The sequence below is a fragment of the Barbus barbus genome (genome assembly GCF_936440315.1).
Source record: "Barbus barbus genome assembly, chromosome: 34".
Classification (NCBI taxonomy): Eukaryota; Metazoa; Chordata; class Actinopteri; order Cypriniformes; family Cyprinidae; genus Barbus; species Barbus barbus.
The window spans coordinates 23,629,625-23,645,859 of NC_136762.1; the positions used below are offsets into that span (position 1 = coordinate 23,629,625).

General features: G+C 39.9%; 1 protein-coding gene across 1 annotated transcript in view; it reads right to left on the minus strand.

The window, feature by feature from the left end:
* The window catches only part of LOC306854064 (gap junction delta-2 protein-like), a 31,409-nt gene continuing 15,174 nt past the window's right edge, over positions 1-16,235 (minus strand). The window contains exon 2 of the mRNA XM_079391864.1: positions 1-3,379. Coding sequence (XP_079247990.1) covers positions 2,536-3,379 — 844 coding nt within the window. The 3' untranslated portion in view covers positions 1-2,535. The remainder of the gene's footprint in view (positions 3,380-16,235) is intronic.

Genomic DNA, 16,235 nt, shown 5'->3' on the forward strand with positions numbered 1-16,235 from the left:
GGCATTTTGTGTTGTTTTACGCAAACCTCATTAAATTTGTGATGTGCTACAAAAATACTGTTTAATAAATTGCTTTTTAGAGTGTATACACAGGGTTCAAAGTTAACTTTTCACCATGCAGGCAGATGGCAGGTGAATTTAGAACGTGTACCAGCTCTAAATATTTATTAATGGCCATGGAACTGTATTTGCATTTAAATGAAAAATAACAGCAGTAGTAGTTTGTATGTCTTTGAATTTCATCACTTTGTTGAGGGTCATATTATTGCAGTACTGTTGCAGTTCCTAATAAACTGGCAAGTAGCTTCGTGTATGTACTTGCCAATCACATTTACCGCTTGATGAGTGTTAATTTTGTACCCTGGGTCTAAATGTAATCATGTTCTCATCTTGGATGAAGTACAGAAATGTCCACAATTGCTTCAAAGTTTTAACAGATCATTTATGAGCTGTTTACATTTGCAGTAAAACAAATGCTTTGGACGCCTCATAAATGTGGCCAATTTTATACCTCTCATTCAATTTAGATATAAACAACAATATCCATCCTCACACTGACTTCTGGCCTGAATCATAACTGTGGCTAAACTGCACTTCATGTCAAGCTAAACATAAACACACACTTTCCTGTGAAAGACGTTTTTGCTGCCGAAGTCAGGACAATTGTGTTGCTATTAAAGGGCCTCTGCAGTTTCCTCTCTTTCTCTCTGTATCTTGTCTGACAGTGTTTTCTGTGTCTGCGGTATGTCAGCGGGCTGGTCTGTGTTAGTTGCACTGTGTTCTGTCTACACGGGGTTGTTTTATGTGCATGTGCAGAGTGGAGTCAGGGCGGTGTAGGCACAAGTACGTTCTTTAGTGGGCCTAGTGCTAAAATTGGCTGAATAACAACTCAAATGTTTTTTTGTGTGTTCGTTAGACATGTCACACTCTGCTTTAACCCACACTGTGTAAACAAAGGCACACAGTGGATCCCAGATACATACACGCACATACCTACGTACTTGTTATCGATCTTATTTCGGATGGACCAATTCAAAAGGCTCACTTTCCCACCACTAATGTCCTTCCCAGAGTGAGTTTATCTTTTTATCCACTCTTCCCATCCCCACAAAGTGCAATGCATACATATAATTTTTTTCTAAGTTTCTTCTTTTCTTAATAGTAAAGGCATGCCGATTAAACATGTTACGAGAAGAAAAAAGCTAATAAAAACACTATAAATTGATCCTTTTTCCTAATAACACACACTGAACATCGATTTTTCATTTCAAAAGTCATTTGACAGATAAAGCTTTGTAAACATGCCTTTGAAATATACCTTTATGCTAATGTTTTGATTATAAAGTCATCTGATAGAAACATTTGGATACATGAAAACATTTCTTCAATTCTTTATATGGGTGTCCCCATCAAGCATCTATCACAACACACAAGACTTCCTTTGTTAATCATGTTTACCAGAAAGACCATGCTGGTTACTTAGTTTTTTTTTTGTTTGTTTGTTTGTTTTGCAGGTGCACAGCTTGGCTATGCATGGCTATGCTTCTCCACCAGTTAAACCAGCAATAACCAGTATAAACCAGCCTTGGTCCAGCATGGAGATTCTTTTCAGCAGAGTTGGCTCTCTTTCCCAATAAAGATAAAGAATCTAACTTTGCAATGAACTATTAAATACGTTTTAAATCATATTCTGAAATAAACAGTCATTTAAGTTGATGGCACCAATCTTTTCAGAAAAAAAGTATACTCTTAAAATGAACAAAAAGGAATCTGCGATTTCTAAATTCTTTCAACTTTGGTCACATACATACATATAAACACACATTCATGCACCACAAGAAGGATGAATACTTGACTGGAACACGTAACAGTGGGTGTCTTTTTGGAAGGGCACATTTTTCTGCGAGGAGGTAATAATCCTCTCCTAGTCTTTTACGACAACCAGAGAGAGATTACAAAAGAAGATGCTAATGTTTGTTCAATTAAATGTCAAAGTGAAGGTGCCACTGCTGAAACAATGCTTATATCCCGCCCGTAGTTTGTTTTAGGCCAATGCACTGCCAGGAGAGCAAACCTAAACAGTATTCTTCTTCTGGCACCATCTCAAAGACAACGGTTGAGGAAAGTGGGAGATTATTGTCATGCTGCGCTCTCCTGCTAATTATCCTTCTTTTCCCTCTTTCCTCAAGATGGGAAAGTGAGAAAAGTGGGAAAACAGACATAGATTTACATTACATTCTGTGTTAGACCTCCGTCACCTCCCTTACGCTCTTCACCCTTCCATTGATTCTTCTGTTTGAAACTCACAAATGGCCTTTTATGCCCTTGTCTTCACATGCTGTTCCAGAAGCCTAACATTGTGCAAACTTCCTCAAACATTGTCATATGGCATAAAGAGGGAGGGAGTGGCTTGTGGGAAAGAGGTGTGGCTACGTGAAGCCCCTCCCCCTTGCCACTATAAACATTTGCACAAGTACCATAACCGCATTCCACTCTGCTCCACTCCTTGTGACTCCATATTTAGGTTAATGGAGATCAGACATAAGCAGACTCGCTGGACTGGGTCCTGCCCAGGTTTGGCGGTTGTGACAGGTGGGTCATGTCCTTTTTACGGATCTCACAGATGGACTTCCTGCGGGCTTGCACACCTCGAATGGCAGCCTTGATTTTCCTCCAGCCGAGGTGGTTGAGCTCGGCAAGGTTGAACCCGACGCAGACCCCACTCACTGCAAACATGAACACTAGGAAGACTGTCTTCTCAGTGGGCCGTGATACATAGCACTCCACCTCCTTCAGGCAGGGGTAGCGGTCGCACTCAAAGATGCCGGGGACACTAAAGCCATATAGAAAATACTGTCCCGCCAAGAAGCCTATCTCCAGTGCGTTGCGGAACACGACTTGGATTATGTAAAAGCGAGAGATGCCCTCTTGTCGTCGTACCTTGGAGCTCTTGCTATGCAGGAGGCCTCTTGGAGCATTTGGGATCTCCTTTAACTCTAAGCAATCAGGTTCATCTTTCCCACCACCACTGTCAGAGTGATGCACCAAAATGCCATTAATGTTGCGTAGTTTGCGGGTACTCTCACGACTGTAGTCCCTCTCCATCATTGGGTAGAGGAAGGAGTAGCGACGGTCACGTTGTTTGGCCGACTGATGCACTGAATAGGTGATGAAGCACAGGCTGGGCGTGCAAACAAGGATGATCTGGAACACCCAGTATCGGATGTGGGAGATGGGGAAGGCCTTGTCGTAGCAGGCCTGGTTGCACCCAGGTTGGAGGGTGTTGCAGATAAACATGGTCTGCTCATCCTCATAGACCGTTTCTCCTACGATGGCCACAATCAGGATACGGAATATTACCACAACCGTCAGTAGAATCCTGGTGGAGAGAAAAAGAGGGAATGTGATTTGATGTGCAATATAAACAGGCCCCAAAAAAACATTTCCTCAGTTTCTTCCATTGACGTAATTTGTCCCTTATTTAGGCTACCAGCTAATTAGCATGGCAGATGTTCGCATTTGCTATTCAAATGTGCTTTTTTCACTTTCAAGACCAACATTGCACATTTAATTAAGAGCTCTAATTTTGAAACAATTCTGCACTCACAAGCTCTAATTATAGCTCCTTCTGTGCCGTTAAACTCTGTTAACATTGTAACCTGTATTATTGGTACAATAACCTGTGTCGATGCTAGTCTCTATACTGCTCATTAATTTGGTAGCATGATGGCAGTCAAACCTGTTCTCTTCTATTTCCCATAGCAACAGTTTAGATTTTACACCTCAGTTGTCTCTGTCGTTAGGGCTATTTCTGTACCAGTGTTTGATTGAGCGAAAGAGAGTAAGAGAGAGAGAGAAAGATGGACAAAGAGAGAGATTACATATGTTTTTAAGGGAAGGCAGGAGTAAAACAGATTGAATTCGTGCATCAGTGGGTTTGGATTTACGCTCTACATTTAAGATGATTGGCTCTGTAAGACAGCTTTTGTATATGGGGTATTTGCATATTTTCTTCTAGGTTCTGTAATTGTGCACATTTGGATTGTTTTGTGCAAAGTGGAGGGTGGATATGGCATGCATTTTCTTAAAGTCAATCCCCATCCACTTCAACCAAATATCATAGGCTTGAAAGGTTAGGTTCACACTATACCCAGTTCTGATATGGCTTTCATATCTGTAGGACGGACTCTGTCTTTATGCAAGTAATGAAATCAGATTTATTATTCAGAGAGCATAGTCAATATCCAGTATATGTAATTTTGTTACCATAGCAGTGACTTTAGCATCAACCTGAGTCCCAAAAAGAGAAAAGAGAGTAGCTGTCGGTGTGGACAGAGGAGAAATTTTGACATCTTGACAACATAAACGCCAACATAAGCTCTCACTCTGAGCGAATACAGACACAGTTTAAACACTACTGTGGTTTGCGTATGTTAACGTATATTCCGTGTTCTGAATAAACACAAATTTGAACTAAATCTTGAACTGACCATTCAAACTTGTAACGCATTTTTAAAAAAAAAACATATGTTCATTGTAAGTTAGGTCATGTTACATAATGTTAACAACTGGAACCTTATTGTATTTAACTGATTATTTGAAACATTGTGTTCTTCAGAAAACCTTTTACCAGATATTTCTTTGTGTCCTCATCCAGAAATGTAGTCTCTTTTCCAATCTCATTAATTTTTAAATCACAGTCAGCATCATTTGAGCATGCCAGACATCCCAGACCTTAGCAGACACAAACACAGTCAGAAATACTCCAATCACTTGTTTATGCAAAAGTGTTAGAGTACATGACCAGTAATGAACTACCTATGCAGAGGTAAAAAACATAATAAACCATTTGTAGATTACATCTGCTTATTGATTCAATAAAGTCATATATCAATGTTACTGTATATCAGGCAAAGCTGGAGTCGTGATCTTGACTCAAAACCACATCTCATGCAATGAATCGTTTGGAGCTTACTCTCTGATTATACATTATGCATTAGAAAGCACTGGATGACGTTGCAAATACATTTTATTGTGGGATCTTTATAATTCAATTCATTATTACTTACATCTGCATGTGGAGTTTGTGAATGTCTCTATTGAAGTATCAAAAGACTAACAGTACATGTAAACACTAAAAGTGCCAAAAATTAAATGACCAATCCAATTGTTTTCCAATTCTGATATGTCTACAGAAATTAAACTGTATAATACTCCCTCTGTAGTATGAACTTTTGTTGTAAATGTTTGAGTGCTGTAAAGTTGAATCTCAATGGGTGTTTTTCCATTGTAATGGTTTTCTAGGTGCTTTCTAGCTGTGTAGTAGGTGTCACATCAGGTAAGTGAATAATGTGATTGGAGCCCTCACTTTTGATGGATTTATTCAGCGCGTTCTTGTTCCAGCTGTGAGGTCAAAGAGGCAGCTTTAATCTGCACCCAATCAGCCACAGTGTTTTCGTTTTTCTGGGCCCAGCTTGAGTCTGTGGCTGGACAGGAAGCAAAAACGTACACCACTCTATTGTAAGTTCTTTCCACTAAAACTTTCATGCTTCAAGAAATGTATAAAGACAATTGTAAAACTAATCAATATGACTTGACTGAGTGTTTTAATCCAAGCTGTCTGAAGAGACAATTTCTTTATATGATGTTTTGGAGGACAGAAATCTCTCGGGTTTCATTAAAATATCTTCATTTGTATTTCCAAGATTAATGAAAGTGGGGCTTGAACTGGCAATAGAGGCCAGGGAGTGAGGTTTATCTTAGTTTACCTTAGTTCGCACAATACCATCTGACCTCTTGTTACAAATACAACTAGCATCTTTCAATTCCTCCGCTTTAAAGCATCCCACAAGGTCGACCGTCCCGACACTCTAGAAAGTCAAGCTAGGCCTACTGCTTATTCTCTTATTTAAACTTATATTTATATTTGTACTTTTTTCCGTACATTAAACCGTGATTTTTTAACATAGAAAACAAAATGACACACTGCTTTAAAATTATGGTTGTTAAGGAAAAACGGGTTTCTAATGGACATCACATGTGTTAGCAATGCTCCATTGCAGGTTTCTCTAATATTTCATCACATGGACACGAAATCCAAACTCACCAAAGATTAAACTGATTTCTTTGGTGACTTTGATAAGGTGTGCAATTCCTTGTTTTATGCTTTTGCAACTTATTGCAAGCACTGTGCACTTTGTAGGAGTGTGTTGTCTTTGTGTGGTTAAGCGTAGGCAGCAAAATTGATCAAAAGAGTCCATGGAATGCTGGGAGAAAGAAAAAAATGTGAAGTGTGTGCCTGTGCACATGTACACAGGCACACACAACACTGACAAATAATATGAGATTTCCATGAATAAAAAAACTGCCAATGTGGTAGAAATTTCATCAGAGTATGGATTATATAATAGCTTACACACGCAAAACCCACAACCTTTAATCTGTACTAGAGCCAATAGAGGGATTCTTGCATTATGAGTTCTTTAATGCCATCCAACAGCTTTAGATTATGTATTCCCCAACCCCCACCTACTCCTTATTCTTTCCCCTCGTACTTTCTCTCTCTGCCTTTTTTAATCTCTTTTCATTTTCCTCCCGTCTGGCTCACCTGTTCTCTGTCTCTCATCAGTTTCCTATTAATCCAAAAACACATTCAGGGGCTATTTTAGTCCCTACAACACTGAGAAAAACTAAAGAAAAGCAAAATACATTATTTGTTGATTTATGTTCTCAAATTATATTTATGGTTTAGTTCAATCCTTACTATAATGGCAGTGGCACCTATTTGCGTATAATTCTTCTGTACCACCTTTTGAAGTCAGTCAAATTGTAACCAGTATTTGAAACACGAGCAAACCACTATCTTCTTTTTCAGTGTTTACTTCAGAAACATAAAACAAAACTGTTACATAGACATGGTACGCACGGTCAAAAAACTGTGTTGCTTCCAACGTCTCTAACTTCAAAACTGAAACTAAATACATCCAATCGCTTGCGTTATGACGTAGTGCGATCTGATTGGAAGCTCAAAATAATTAAATATAATCAGATCTAAACATTACTAAATATGCATTTTAAACCAAAAAATGTTTTCTTATTATTTTTACTAAATTATTATTTCAGATGAACTAATCCCCATGTGGCTCTTACATTACCCGGCCCCTAATTGGTTAGGCAGGAAGACTAAGCAATTATAAACTTAAACACTGAGAGCCAAACAATTTCTAAATGTCCATAAACTATCAACTTGTTTCTTCTTTCTTCACTCTTCTGACATCGCCTCTTCCAACAAGCACAGTTTGTTTACAGGCCTTTCCAGAGTGTTGGTCTTGGTCTTTATCTTCACTCTTCGTACTGTTCCATTGGAATCCGGCAACGTTTCAACTACCTTTCCCATGAGCCAGGAGTTCCGTGGGGAAGAACTATCCACTAGTAACACAACATCTCCTGTCATGAAGTTTCTTCTTGGCTTTAGCCATTTCTGGCGTTCCTGAAGAAGTGAAAGGTATTCACGCGTCCATCTAGTCCAAAATAAATCCACAAGATATTGAACTTGCTTCCATCTCTTTCTTGTGTACATGTCATCTCTGCTGAAAATCCCTGGAGGCATGTTGGGTTGAGATTTCAACAACAGTAAATGATTGGGTGATAGAGGTTCTACGTCATTCACATCATCTGAAACAGTTGTAAGCGGCCTACTGTTGATGATGCTTTCGACCTCACACATTATTGTCAGAAGACAATCATCGTTCACTGCTTGTTCTTTCAGAAGGGAGTTAAGGATTCTTCGCACAGTCCGAATTTGTCTTTCCCAAACCCCGCCTTGGTGCGAAGCAGCTGGGCTATTGAATATCCACTTTATTCCCTTTGGTTGCAAGGCCTTTTCAATCTTGTCATTATCCAGCCGTTGAATAGCTTCTCTCAACTCTCTTTCAGCGGCCACAAAATTTGTGCCGTTGTCAGAACGCATGATGGTAACTTGACCTCTCCTGCACATAAAACGACGAATTGCATTAATGCAGGAGTCTGTGTCAAGGCTATCTGCAACTTCGATGTGCACCGCTCTGAGAGTGAGACAAGTGAACATCACACCGTACCTTTTGACTATACTCCGGCCCCGCTTGACATCAAACGGCCCGAAGAAATCAACACCGGTATTTGTGAAAGGAGGCTTATCTGGCAAGAGCCTATCTTCAGGCAGGTTTGCCATCTTTTGCTCACCAACCTTTCCATTAATCCTGCGGCACACTGTACATTTGTTGATTATCTTTCGAACTGCAGAATTGGCTTGTGGGATCCAATACCTGCATCTCAGTTGTGCCAAGACATAACTGCGTCCGCAGTGTCCTGTTCTTTGGTGTATATCTCTCAAAATCAATGTAGCAACTCTGCTGTGCTTTGAAATAATTGCTGGATGTTTAGCGTTTTCTGGCATGGCAGACTTGTTGAGTCTTCCGCCAACCCTTAACGTGCCATCTTGAAGAATCGGATCCAATTTAAACAGCTGACTGCTGCGACTGAGCTGTTTACCTTTCTCCAGTACTTTGATTTCTACTCCAAACTGCTGTCTTTGACTGAATTTGATTATTTCCGATTCTGCGACATCTAGATCATCCAAAGTAAGTGATTTCTTTTCTGTTGCTTTGAATTTCTTCATTTGTTGTTCTAATTTTGATCTTGCTTTTTCAGGGTCTTTTTCAGTTTCCCTGATCTTTCTTGATATTTCCTTTCTTTCCTCTTTCAGTTTCCACAGATTTTCCTTCACCTTTAAAATCCAGGCCACTGATCTTTTTAGTTTATGCCAGTCTGAGTAATAGCTGATCAGTTTGTCGATTGGTTCCATATTTTCTTCAACTTTGATCATGTTGACTGTAGCTCCATTCTTGACTTCCGGATCATTTTGAAGGCTTTCCTTCCTTCGCACAGGCTGTTCCGACCAATCACATTCATTGTTCAGCAAGAACTCCGGCCCATTGATCCAGGTTCCTCCTTGTGTCAAACTTTTAGCTTTCAGGCCCCTGCTGGCTTGATCTGCAGGATTTTCCGTTGTTCTGACATACTTCCATTGTGATGGCTTGGTTGCTTCTCGGATCAACGAAATTCTGTTCGCGACGAAGGTTTTGAAACGAGCAGTTTCACTGTCAATATATCTGAGCACAGTAGTACTGTCTGTCCAAAAAATTGATTGTTGCAATGGAACTTGAAGCTCTTGATGTAACATTTTGTCTATTTTGACAGCAACCACTGCTGCGGTCAACTCAAGTCTGGGAATGGTGAACAGTTTGAGTGGAGCCACTCTTGCCTTCCCCATGAGGAATGCACAATGCTTCTCACCTTGGCTATTCTCTAGCAGCAGATAAGATACAGTGCCGTATGCAGACTCAGAAGCGTCTGAAAAATGATGTAACTGTGCTACTGTAGTGCATCCAAAATCTGTAGGCTTCAAACACCTGCTCACATGGAAGGTAGAGAGATGACTGACATCTTCAATCCATCTTTTCCAAACTTCAGTGTGTTTTCCGCCAATGTTCTCGTCCCATCCGTATTGTTCTTTACAAAGATCTTTCAGCAGGAGTTTAGCGGGCAAGATGACCGGAGCCAGAAAGCCAAGGGGATCGTAGATAGAATTCACGACTGATAAAATGCCTCTTCTGGTTGTCGGCTTGTCTTGCAGCTTCATACTGTAAGTAAAAGTATCAGTTTCTGTGTCCCACTGTACACCGAGGGTCCTCTCGACTGGCAAAGCGTCACGTCTTAGATCCAGGTCTTTCACTTCGCTGGCTCTATGCACTTCAGGGATTGTCATTAACACCTTCCTGCTATTGCTCATCCACTTTGTTAAAGTGAATCCTCCGCTGGCACACAGGGTACGAAGATCCTTAACCAGGGTCACTGCATCTTCTTCTTTAGCTACACTCTTCAGACAGTCATCTACGTAGAAGTTGCGCAGAACCGTCTGGACAGCTTCTGGAGATACATCAGCCTTGTGATCTTCAGCAGTTCTTTTTAGTGCATATGAAGCAACACTTGGTGAAGAAGTGGCTCCGAAAAGGTGCACAGTCATTCGGAATTCCTCCATAGGCTCGTTCAACTTGCCGTTGGGCCACCAAAGAAAACGGAGTAGGTCTGCGTCACGCTCCAGCACCTTGACCTGATAAAACATCGACTCAATGTCCGCCATTATAGCTACTGGCTCCTCACGAAATCTTAAAAGCACACCAACTAACGTGTTGGTCAAGTCAGGTCCTTGGAGCAGTTCGCTATTCAGAGACCTACCCTGAAACGAAGCTGTGCAGTCGAAGACCACCCGCAACTTTTGTTTCTTCAGGTGATACACCCCATGATGTGGTATGTAAAACAGCCTGTTGTCGTCACGGTTCAGCTGATGGACTGGAACTTGGACAGCGTAACCTTTTTCAATGATGGTCTCCATGAAGCTCTTGTACTCTTCAAAAAATTCAGGATTCTTCTTGAACTTTCTAAGCAAACTGGCTATGCGCTGTTCCGCCACACAACGGTTATTTGGCATTTGGAGCTTCTCATTCCTTAGTGGCAGTCCAATGCTGTAATGCCCGTTCTCAAAAATTGTGGTTTTCTGCACAGACTGCAAAAACTGTTTGTCTTCACAAGACATCTCCTCTCGTTCATCGTAGTTACGCTCTGGAAAATCAGTGTTATACTGTTGGACCAGCAGCTTCTCAATCTCCATCACAGAAACTCTGTTTACCGAAAAGGTAGGCGTTTTATTCATTGCATCATTCAGTTCCTTTCTTACAGGACCATTCACAACCCAGCCAATGGCAGTCTTCACAGCATAAGGGCCTCCATCCTCAGCATTAATAACATGCCATGGTTCCATTGCTCTTGAACAGTTAGCTCCAATAAGCAGGCCTACATCAGCTTCTATCTCTGGCAAGCGTACTTCATTGAGATAAGGCCACTTCTGGATATCTGACCTTTTAGGTATGTTCTCGACGTGAACAGGTATGTTGCTATGAGTAAACACCTTAGGTAGATCAATGAACTTGGTGTCTTCCAGCCCACACACTTCCAGGTCTGATATGACGAAACTGTTCATGAGCTTCTGTTCTCCAGGTTTGTCTTGACCCATGGTGCTAAGAAGTATTCGTGTCGGTTTCCCTTTAATGTTTAGTTTCCTTTGCAGGTCTTCTGTGCAGAACGTTGCTGTGCTTCCCGGGTCCAGAAAGGCGTATGTTTCAACACACTTGTCACTCCTTTTCGATTTTACCTTCACCGGTACTATTGACAGCACACATTCTGCTTCTCCGGCCCCCGTGAGGCTACAGGACTCTTGCAAAATAGAAACTTGAGCACAAGATACTTCACTTCCATGACGACCATCTTTCTTTTCAGGTGAGACAGAACCTTCTTCCTTTATTATGTGCAGAATGTCTGGATGTTTTAAAGCACACTCTTTACATTCAATTCTTCTTTTGCAGAATTTGCTAAGATGACCCGGAACTAAGCATCCAAAACACAAGCCCTTCAGTTTTAAGAAATCCACACGTTCCTTATGTGGTTGGTGTTTGATTTTGCTGCATGAGGCAAGGGTATGTGATTGCTGGCAATACAAACACGGCTTCTCAAAGGCACTCACAGTTTTAATTGAATTTGCTGGCTTAACATGCATTTCTTGAGGCCCTTTACTTTCGGTGAAAACATTTGTTGCGAAACTGCTTCCACGGACCTCTCTTTTTCCATGATACTTTTCTTTTTGGTCAATCTTTCCACTTGAGATTGGGCGGCTGTCTGAGATATTTCCAAAGAGGGGATCCATCGCTATTCTAGCTTGGCGGTCTATGTAACTCACCAAATCAGCAAACCTTGCTCTTCTGCCTCTTTGCTCTTTTATGTCATAAGCTTCTGCACGCCAACGTTCTTTCAGTTTATATGGTAGCTTAGACACTACTGTCCGTAAGTTGGTTGGGTTATCCATCTCCTCTAAGAATTCGATGTCTTCCATAGTATTGCGACATCCAATCAAAAACATTGCATAAGCGCTCAATGCTTTCCCATCATCAGATTTCACTTGAGGCCATTTGAGTGCTTTGTCAATGTACGCACTGGCAATCCGTAATTCATCCCCATAGTGCTTATGAAGTAGTCGCCTCGCCTCGCAGTAGCCTTTGTTTGGCATCATATGAGCACAGCTGCGAACAAGCTCTTGTGGTTCACCGGCCGTAAATTGTTCCAAGAAGTACAATTTGTCTTTATCATTGCTGGTTTTCTGCTCTATTGCGTGCTCAAACGCCCTCATGAAAGATTTGTATTGTAGCGCATCACCCTTGAACACAGGAATGTCCTTAGTTGGTAGATGAGATAGTTGCTGTTGTTTTACTAGTAGCTCAGTGATTACATTCTGTTTTTGCATAACCGCTATTATGTCATCACCTCTGTTAGATTGAGCATTAGACACATAATTGAAGACCGGTTGAGACCGATGTATTCGGGAGTGCCGTGCTTGTGGTTGAACATGACTGTTCGTATTAGCTTGCTGTGGAAGCAAAATGCTCGTTCTTTCCCTCACGTGTCCACCTTGTGGCTTTTGTACTGCCGAATAGATACTTAACCCATCTTCAGATCTTTCATATTCTTTAAGCACCCTTAATTTTGCTTTACTCTCTGCTAACGCAGTTTCCAGCACTAACTCTTCCTTTTCAGCTTTGATTTTAGCTGCTTCAAACTCAAGCTGTTGCATTTTCTTTAGTGCTGCAGCACGTTCGAGCAGGGCTGCATGTTCTGCTTCCTGTCTAGCTCTTGCTGACGATACTCGTGACACAGCTGAGGTGCGACTGACTTGTGATCCACGTGTGCTGGCATGTGTGACATCACTGACCCCCACTTGTGAAACACTGTCATTTGGTTTAACAGTTTCTTGCAGATAATCAACCACATTTTCTTCTTGCAGCACCTTTTCCACTGGCAGTATGGGTTCATGCTCAGATGCAATCCAATTTTTTGTAGTTTTCATAAATCCTCTAATTACTGCCAGTTTAGGTTCAAACCAGATCTCTTGATCAGCTGTTTTTTCATCTTCAGTCAAAAGATTTGCAACTTCGTTGTTGAGACGGTTAAACTCATTTAGTGATGTTGCAAAATCATTTTCCATCATGTTTTTCACCCTTTGTAAATTTTGAGCATCACTCATCATTGATTCTAACTCCTTTTTTTTTGCTTGTCAGAGTTCCTAATGTTCTTCTTCTCAGTGCAATGCGCCTCTGCAATCTTTCTTCTAATGCCTTCTCTGTCAGCTTATGTGACCTTCCCTTTTTCATTGTATCCTCAATACATCTTCGTTCATCTTCCTCAGCCATCTTGAAATAGCAGAGTTAATGCTTTAGTTGTATGCAAACGTTTCAAACACTTTCTTCAAAGGTTTCTAGATAAACCGAGTGCAAAACAACTTCTTAAAGATCGCCATAACTCCACATTGACTGAATCAGAGCTTGCTATAAGCATACGTTTTACAGGGAGAAGGTGATCTAGTTTTCCCTCCTTTTTTTTCTTTTTCTTTTTCTTTTTCAAAACTCACTCATTATCTTCGTGCGTCCGTCTCGCGTCTTTTGAACAAAAAAGTCCTCACTTCAGCGCGCAACGTCACTTCTCTGTTAACTGACAGGTCGACCAACCTTTAGCTGCCGATTGGTGCATGTAGATCCGTCGCGGGTCTCTTGAGCAAACTGACCCGGTTCTGTGTCTTGTTTGCAGCGCTAAATCCAATCCAAGTCCAATCCGCTGCTTCCTCGACAACAAGCCACGTCCTCCTCGTTATCCAGGTAATCCAGCGCCGTTTTGTATTAGCGAGTTTTTTGACTATATAATGGCAGTGGCACCTATTTGCGTATAATTCTTCTGTACCACCTTTTGAAGTCAGTCAAATTGTAACCAGTATTTGAAACACGAGCAAACCACTATCTTCTTTTTCAGTGTTTACTTCAGAAACATAAAACAAAACTGTTACATAGACATGGTACGCACGGTCAAAAAACTGTGTTGCTTCCAACGTCTCTAACTTCAAAACTGAAACTAAATACATCCAATCGCTTGCGTTATGACGTAGTGCGATCTGATTGGAAGCTCAAAATAATTAAATATAATCAGATCTAAACATTACTAAATATGCATTTTAAACCAAAAAATGTTTTCTTATTATTTTTACTAAATTATTATTTCAGATGAACTAATCCCCATGTGGCTCTTACACTTACACTTTAAATTAATATGAATAAAAAATATGTAATATGAATCAAAAATATTTATTTTTCAATAATACTAAAACAGTAAAATTATTACTAATTACAGAATATAATTAATTTATTATTGTGTCAAATTATATTTAAATTTTGTTTTAATATTAATCAAAAATATTTATTTTTTCAAAGATAAAAACATTGACACAAAGTAAAAAAAAAAAATTATTATATAGACCATAATCATTATATTTTCTTTAGACATAAACCTGTATTTTAATGCAGTACAGTCTAATATGTTTTGGGACTTTATTCAATTTAATTTCACCATGAACAAATGCTAAATTAGTGATAATGAAAGTAGAATTTTCACTTATGATAAAATTAAAAACATTTTGTATCACACTTTAAATTAAGTGCCCTTAACTACTATTTACTTACATAAAAAAAATAATAAATAAATAAGTACAATGTACGTACTGTGTGTATATTGTATCGCAAAACACTTTTGCTGCTATTGAGGTGGGATACGGGTAAAGTGTGTATGGTGTATCTTTTTATGGTGGGTTAAGGTGTAAGAGATGGGTCAACAGTATATAATTATAAGTGTAATTACAGAATGTAGGTATTCTTTAAAATATAAGTACAATTTAAAAACATGTACACAAAAAGTGCATTGTACCAAATGATTAATTTAAATGTAAGTACATGATAATTAAGGCTACTTATGCAACATATTTTCTTATATGTAATTCTTTTATGAAAAAATCTGTTACGTTATCAACATGGTAATACAATGAGCCTTATTCGCTTGACTAATATTTCTGAATTATACACTGAAAGCACTATTCAGTCTAAATATGTGGAGAAAAAACATGCCACTAGATATGAAGTGTCTCTGTCACCAGCCTTTAATGCCACTGACTGACTGTGTATGTTTTAGTAGTACGGAGGTGTGAAGGCGCTCAATCCGTGAGGGAGAGAACCCCCCCAAATCTCCCCCCATCAGTGGTACCCACAGCATCACTCTGCCTCCCGCTGCCTGTTACCATGGCAACAACACAGGGCAGAAAGCTGGTGAGAACAAGGGAAAGGGGAGTGAGAGAGTGATTTTCACTTGGTTATGTGATGAGAACCTGCTATATTGAGAAGTCACAGTCTATTCACACTCTATTTCGGCTCTAGCAGCATCATGTTTCACTGCCTCTGATAGCAGCAATTACACTGGCATGCTGATGACTCTGATTAAGACAACATAAAGGAGCTAAGAGGAACAAAGAAGCAGGATGTTTTGACATGCATTCTTCCTAACGCAACAAACCATTACATCGTTCAGTTTCACACAGTTCTTTATGTTCCTGCTGCTTCAGAAAAATAAGGAGAGGAAAGAAGGAAAAAATGGAGAAGATAAGGGAAAAGACGGTCCCTCCTTTTGTCATTTCAGTGGCTGAATCAATGAAATCTGAAAGCTCGTGTTCCAGCGCAGTTCTAGCTTGTGGCATTTTCAGCTAAGCTGTGGACTGTGAAGTGTGATTGTGGGATCACATAATAACATAGCGCATATACAAATGTCTGTATGCATAATCTATGGGCATTTTATACATGACTTGGAGGGTTGGGAACTGCATTATTTCAAAAATGCATTTCAGTACAAATTACTACTTGCTTACTAAAATGTAATCAGTAACATACTACAAATTCAACAACATGGATTGGATTTGCCACATGTATGTCAACTAGATGACTTTTAAGACCTTATTGCCTTCTGAACACACAATGTTAACGTTAGAATTGTACTGTTTTATCTCAGAAATAGCAAATAATTGGAGCATTTTCAGTAACAGTGATTTGCATGGGCAAAAGTACCAATAGTGTGAGCATGACTGTGGTGTTGTGCTGTTGAAGACATTATGAGAATGTTCACTCTCATGGACCAGTCAGCTGTTAACTTGAGGCAATCAACAGAATCTTACTTTATTGTCAACAGAAATCCATGAATCATTTTAAAATAGCAAATCATTTTAC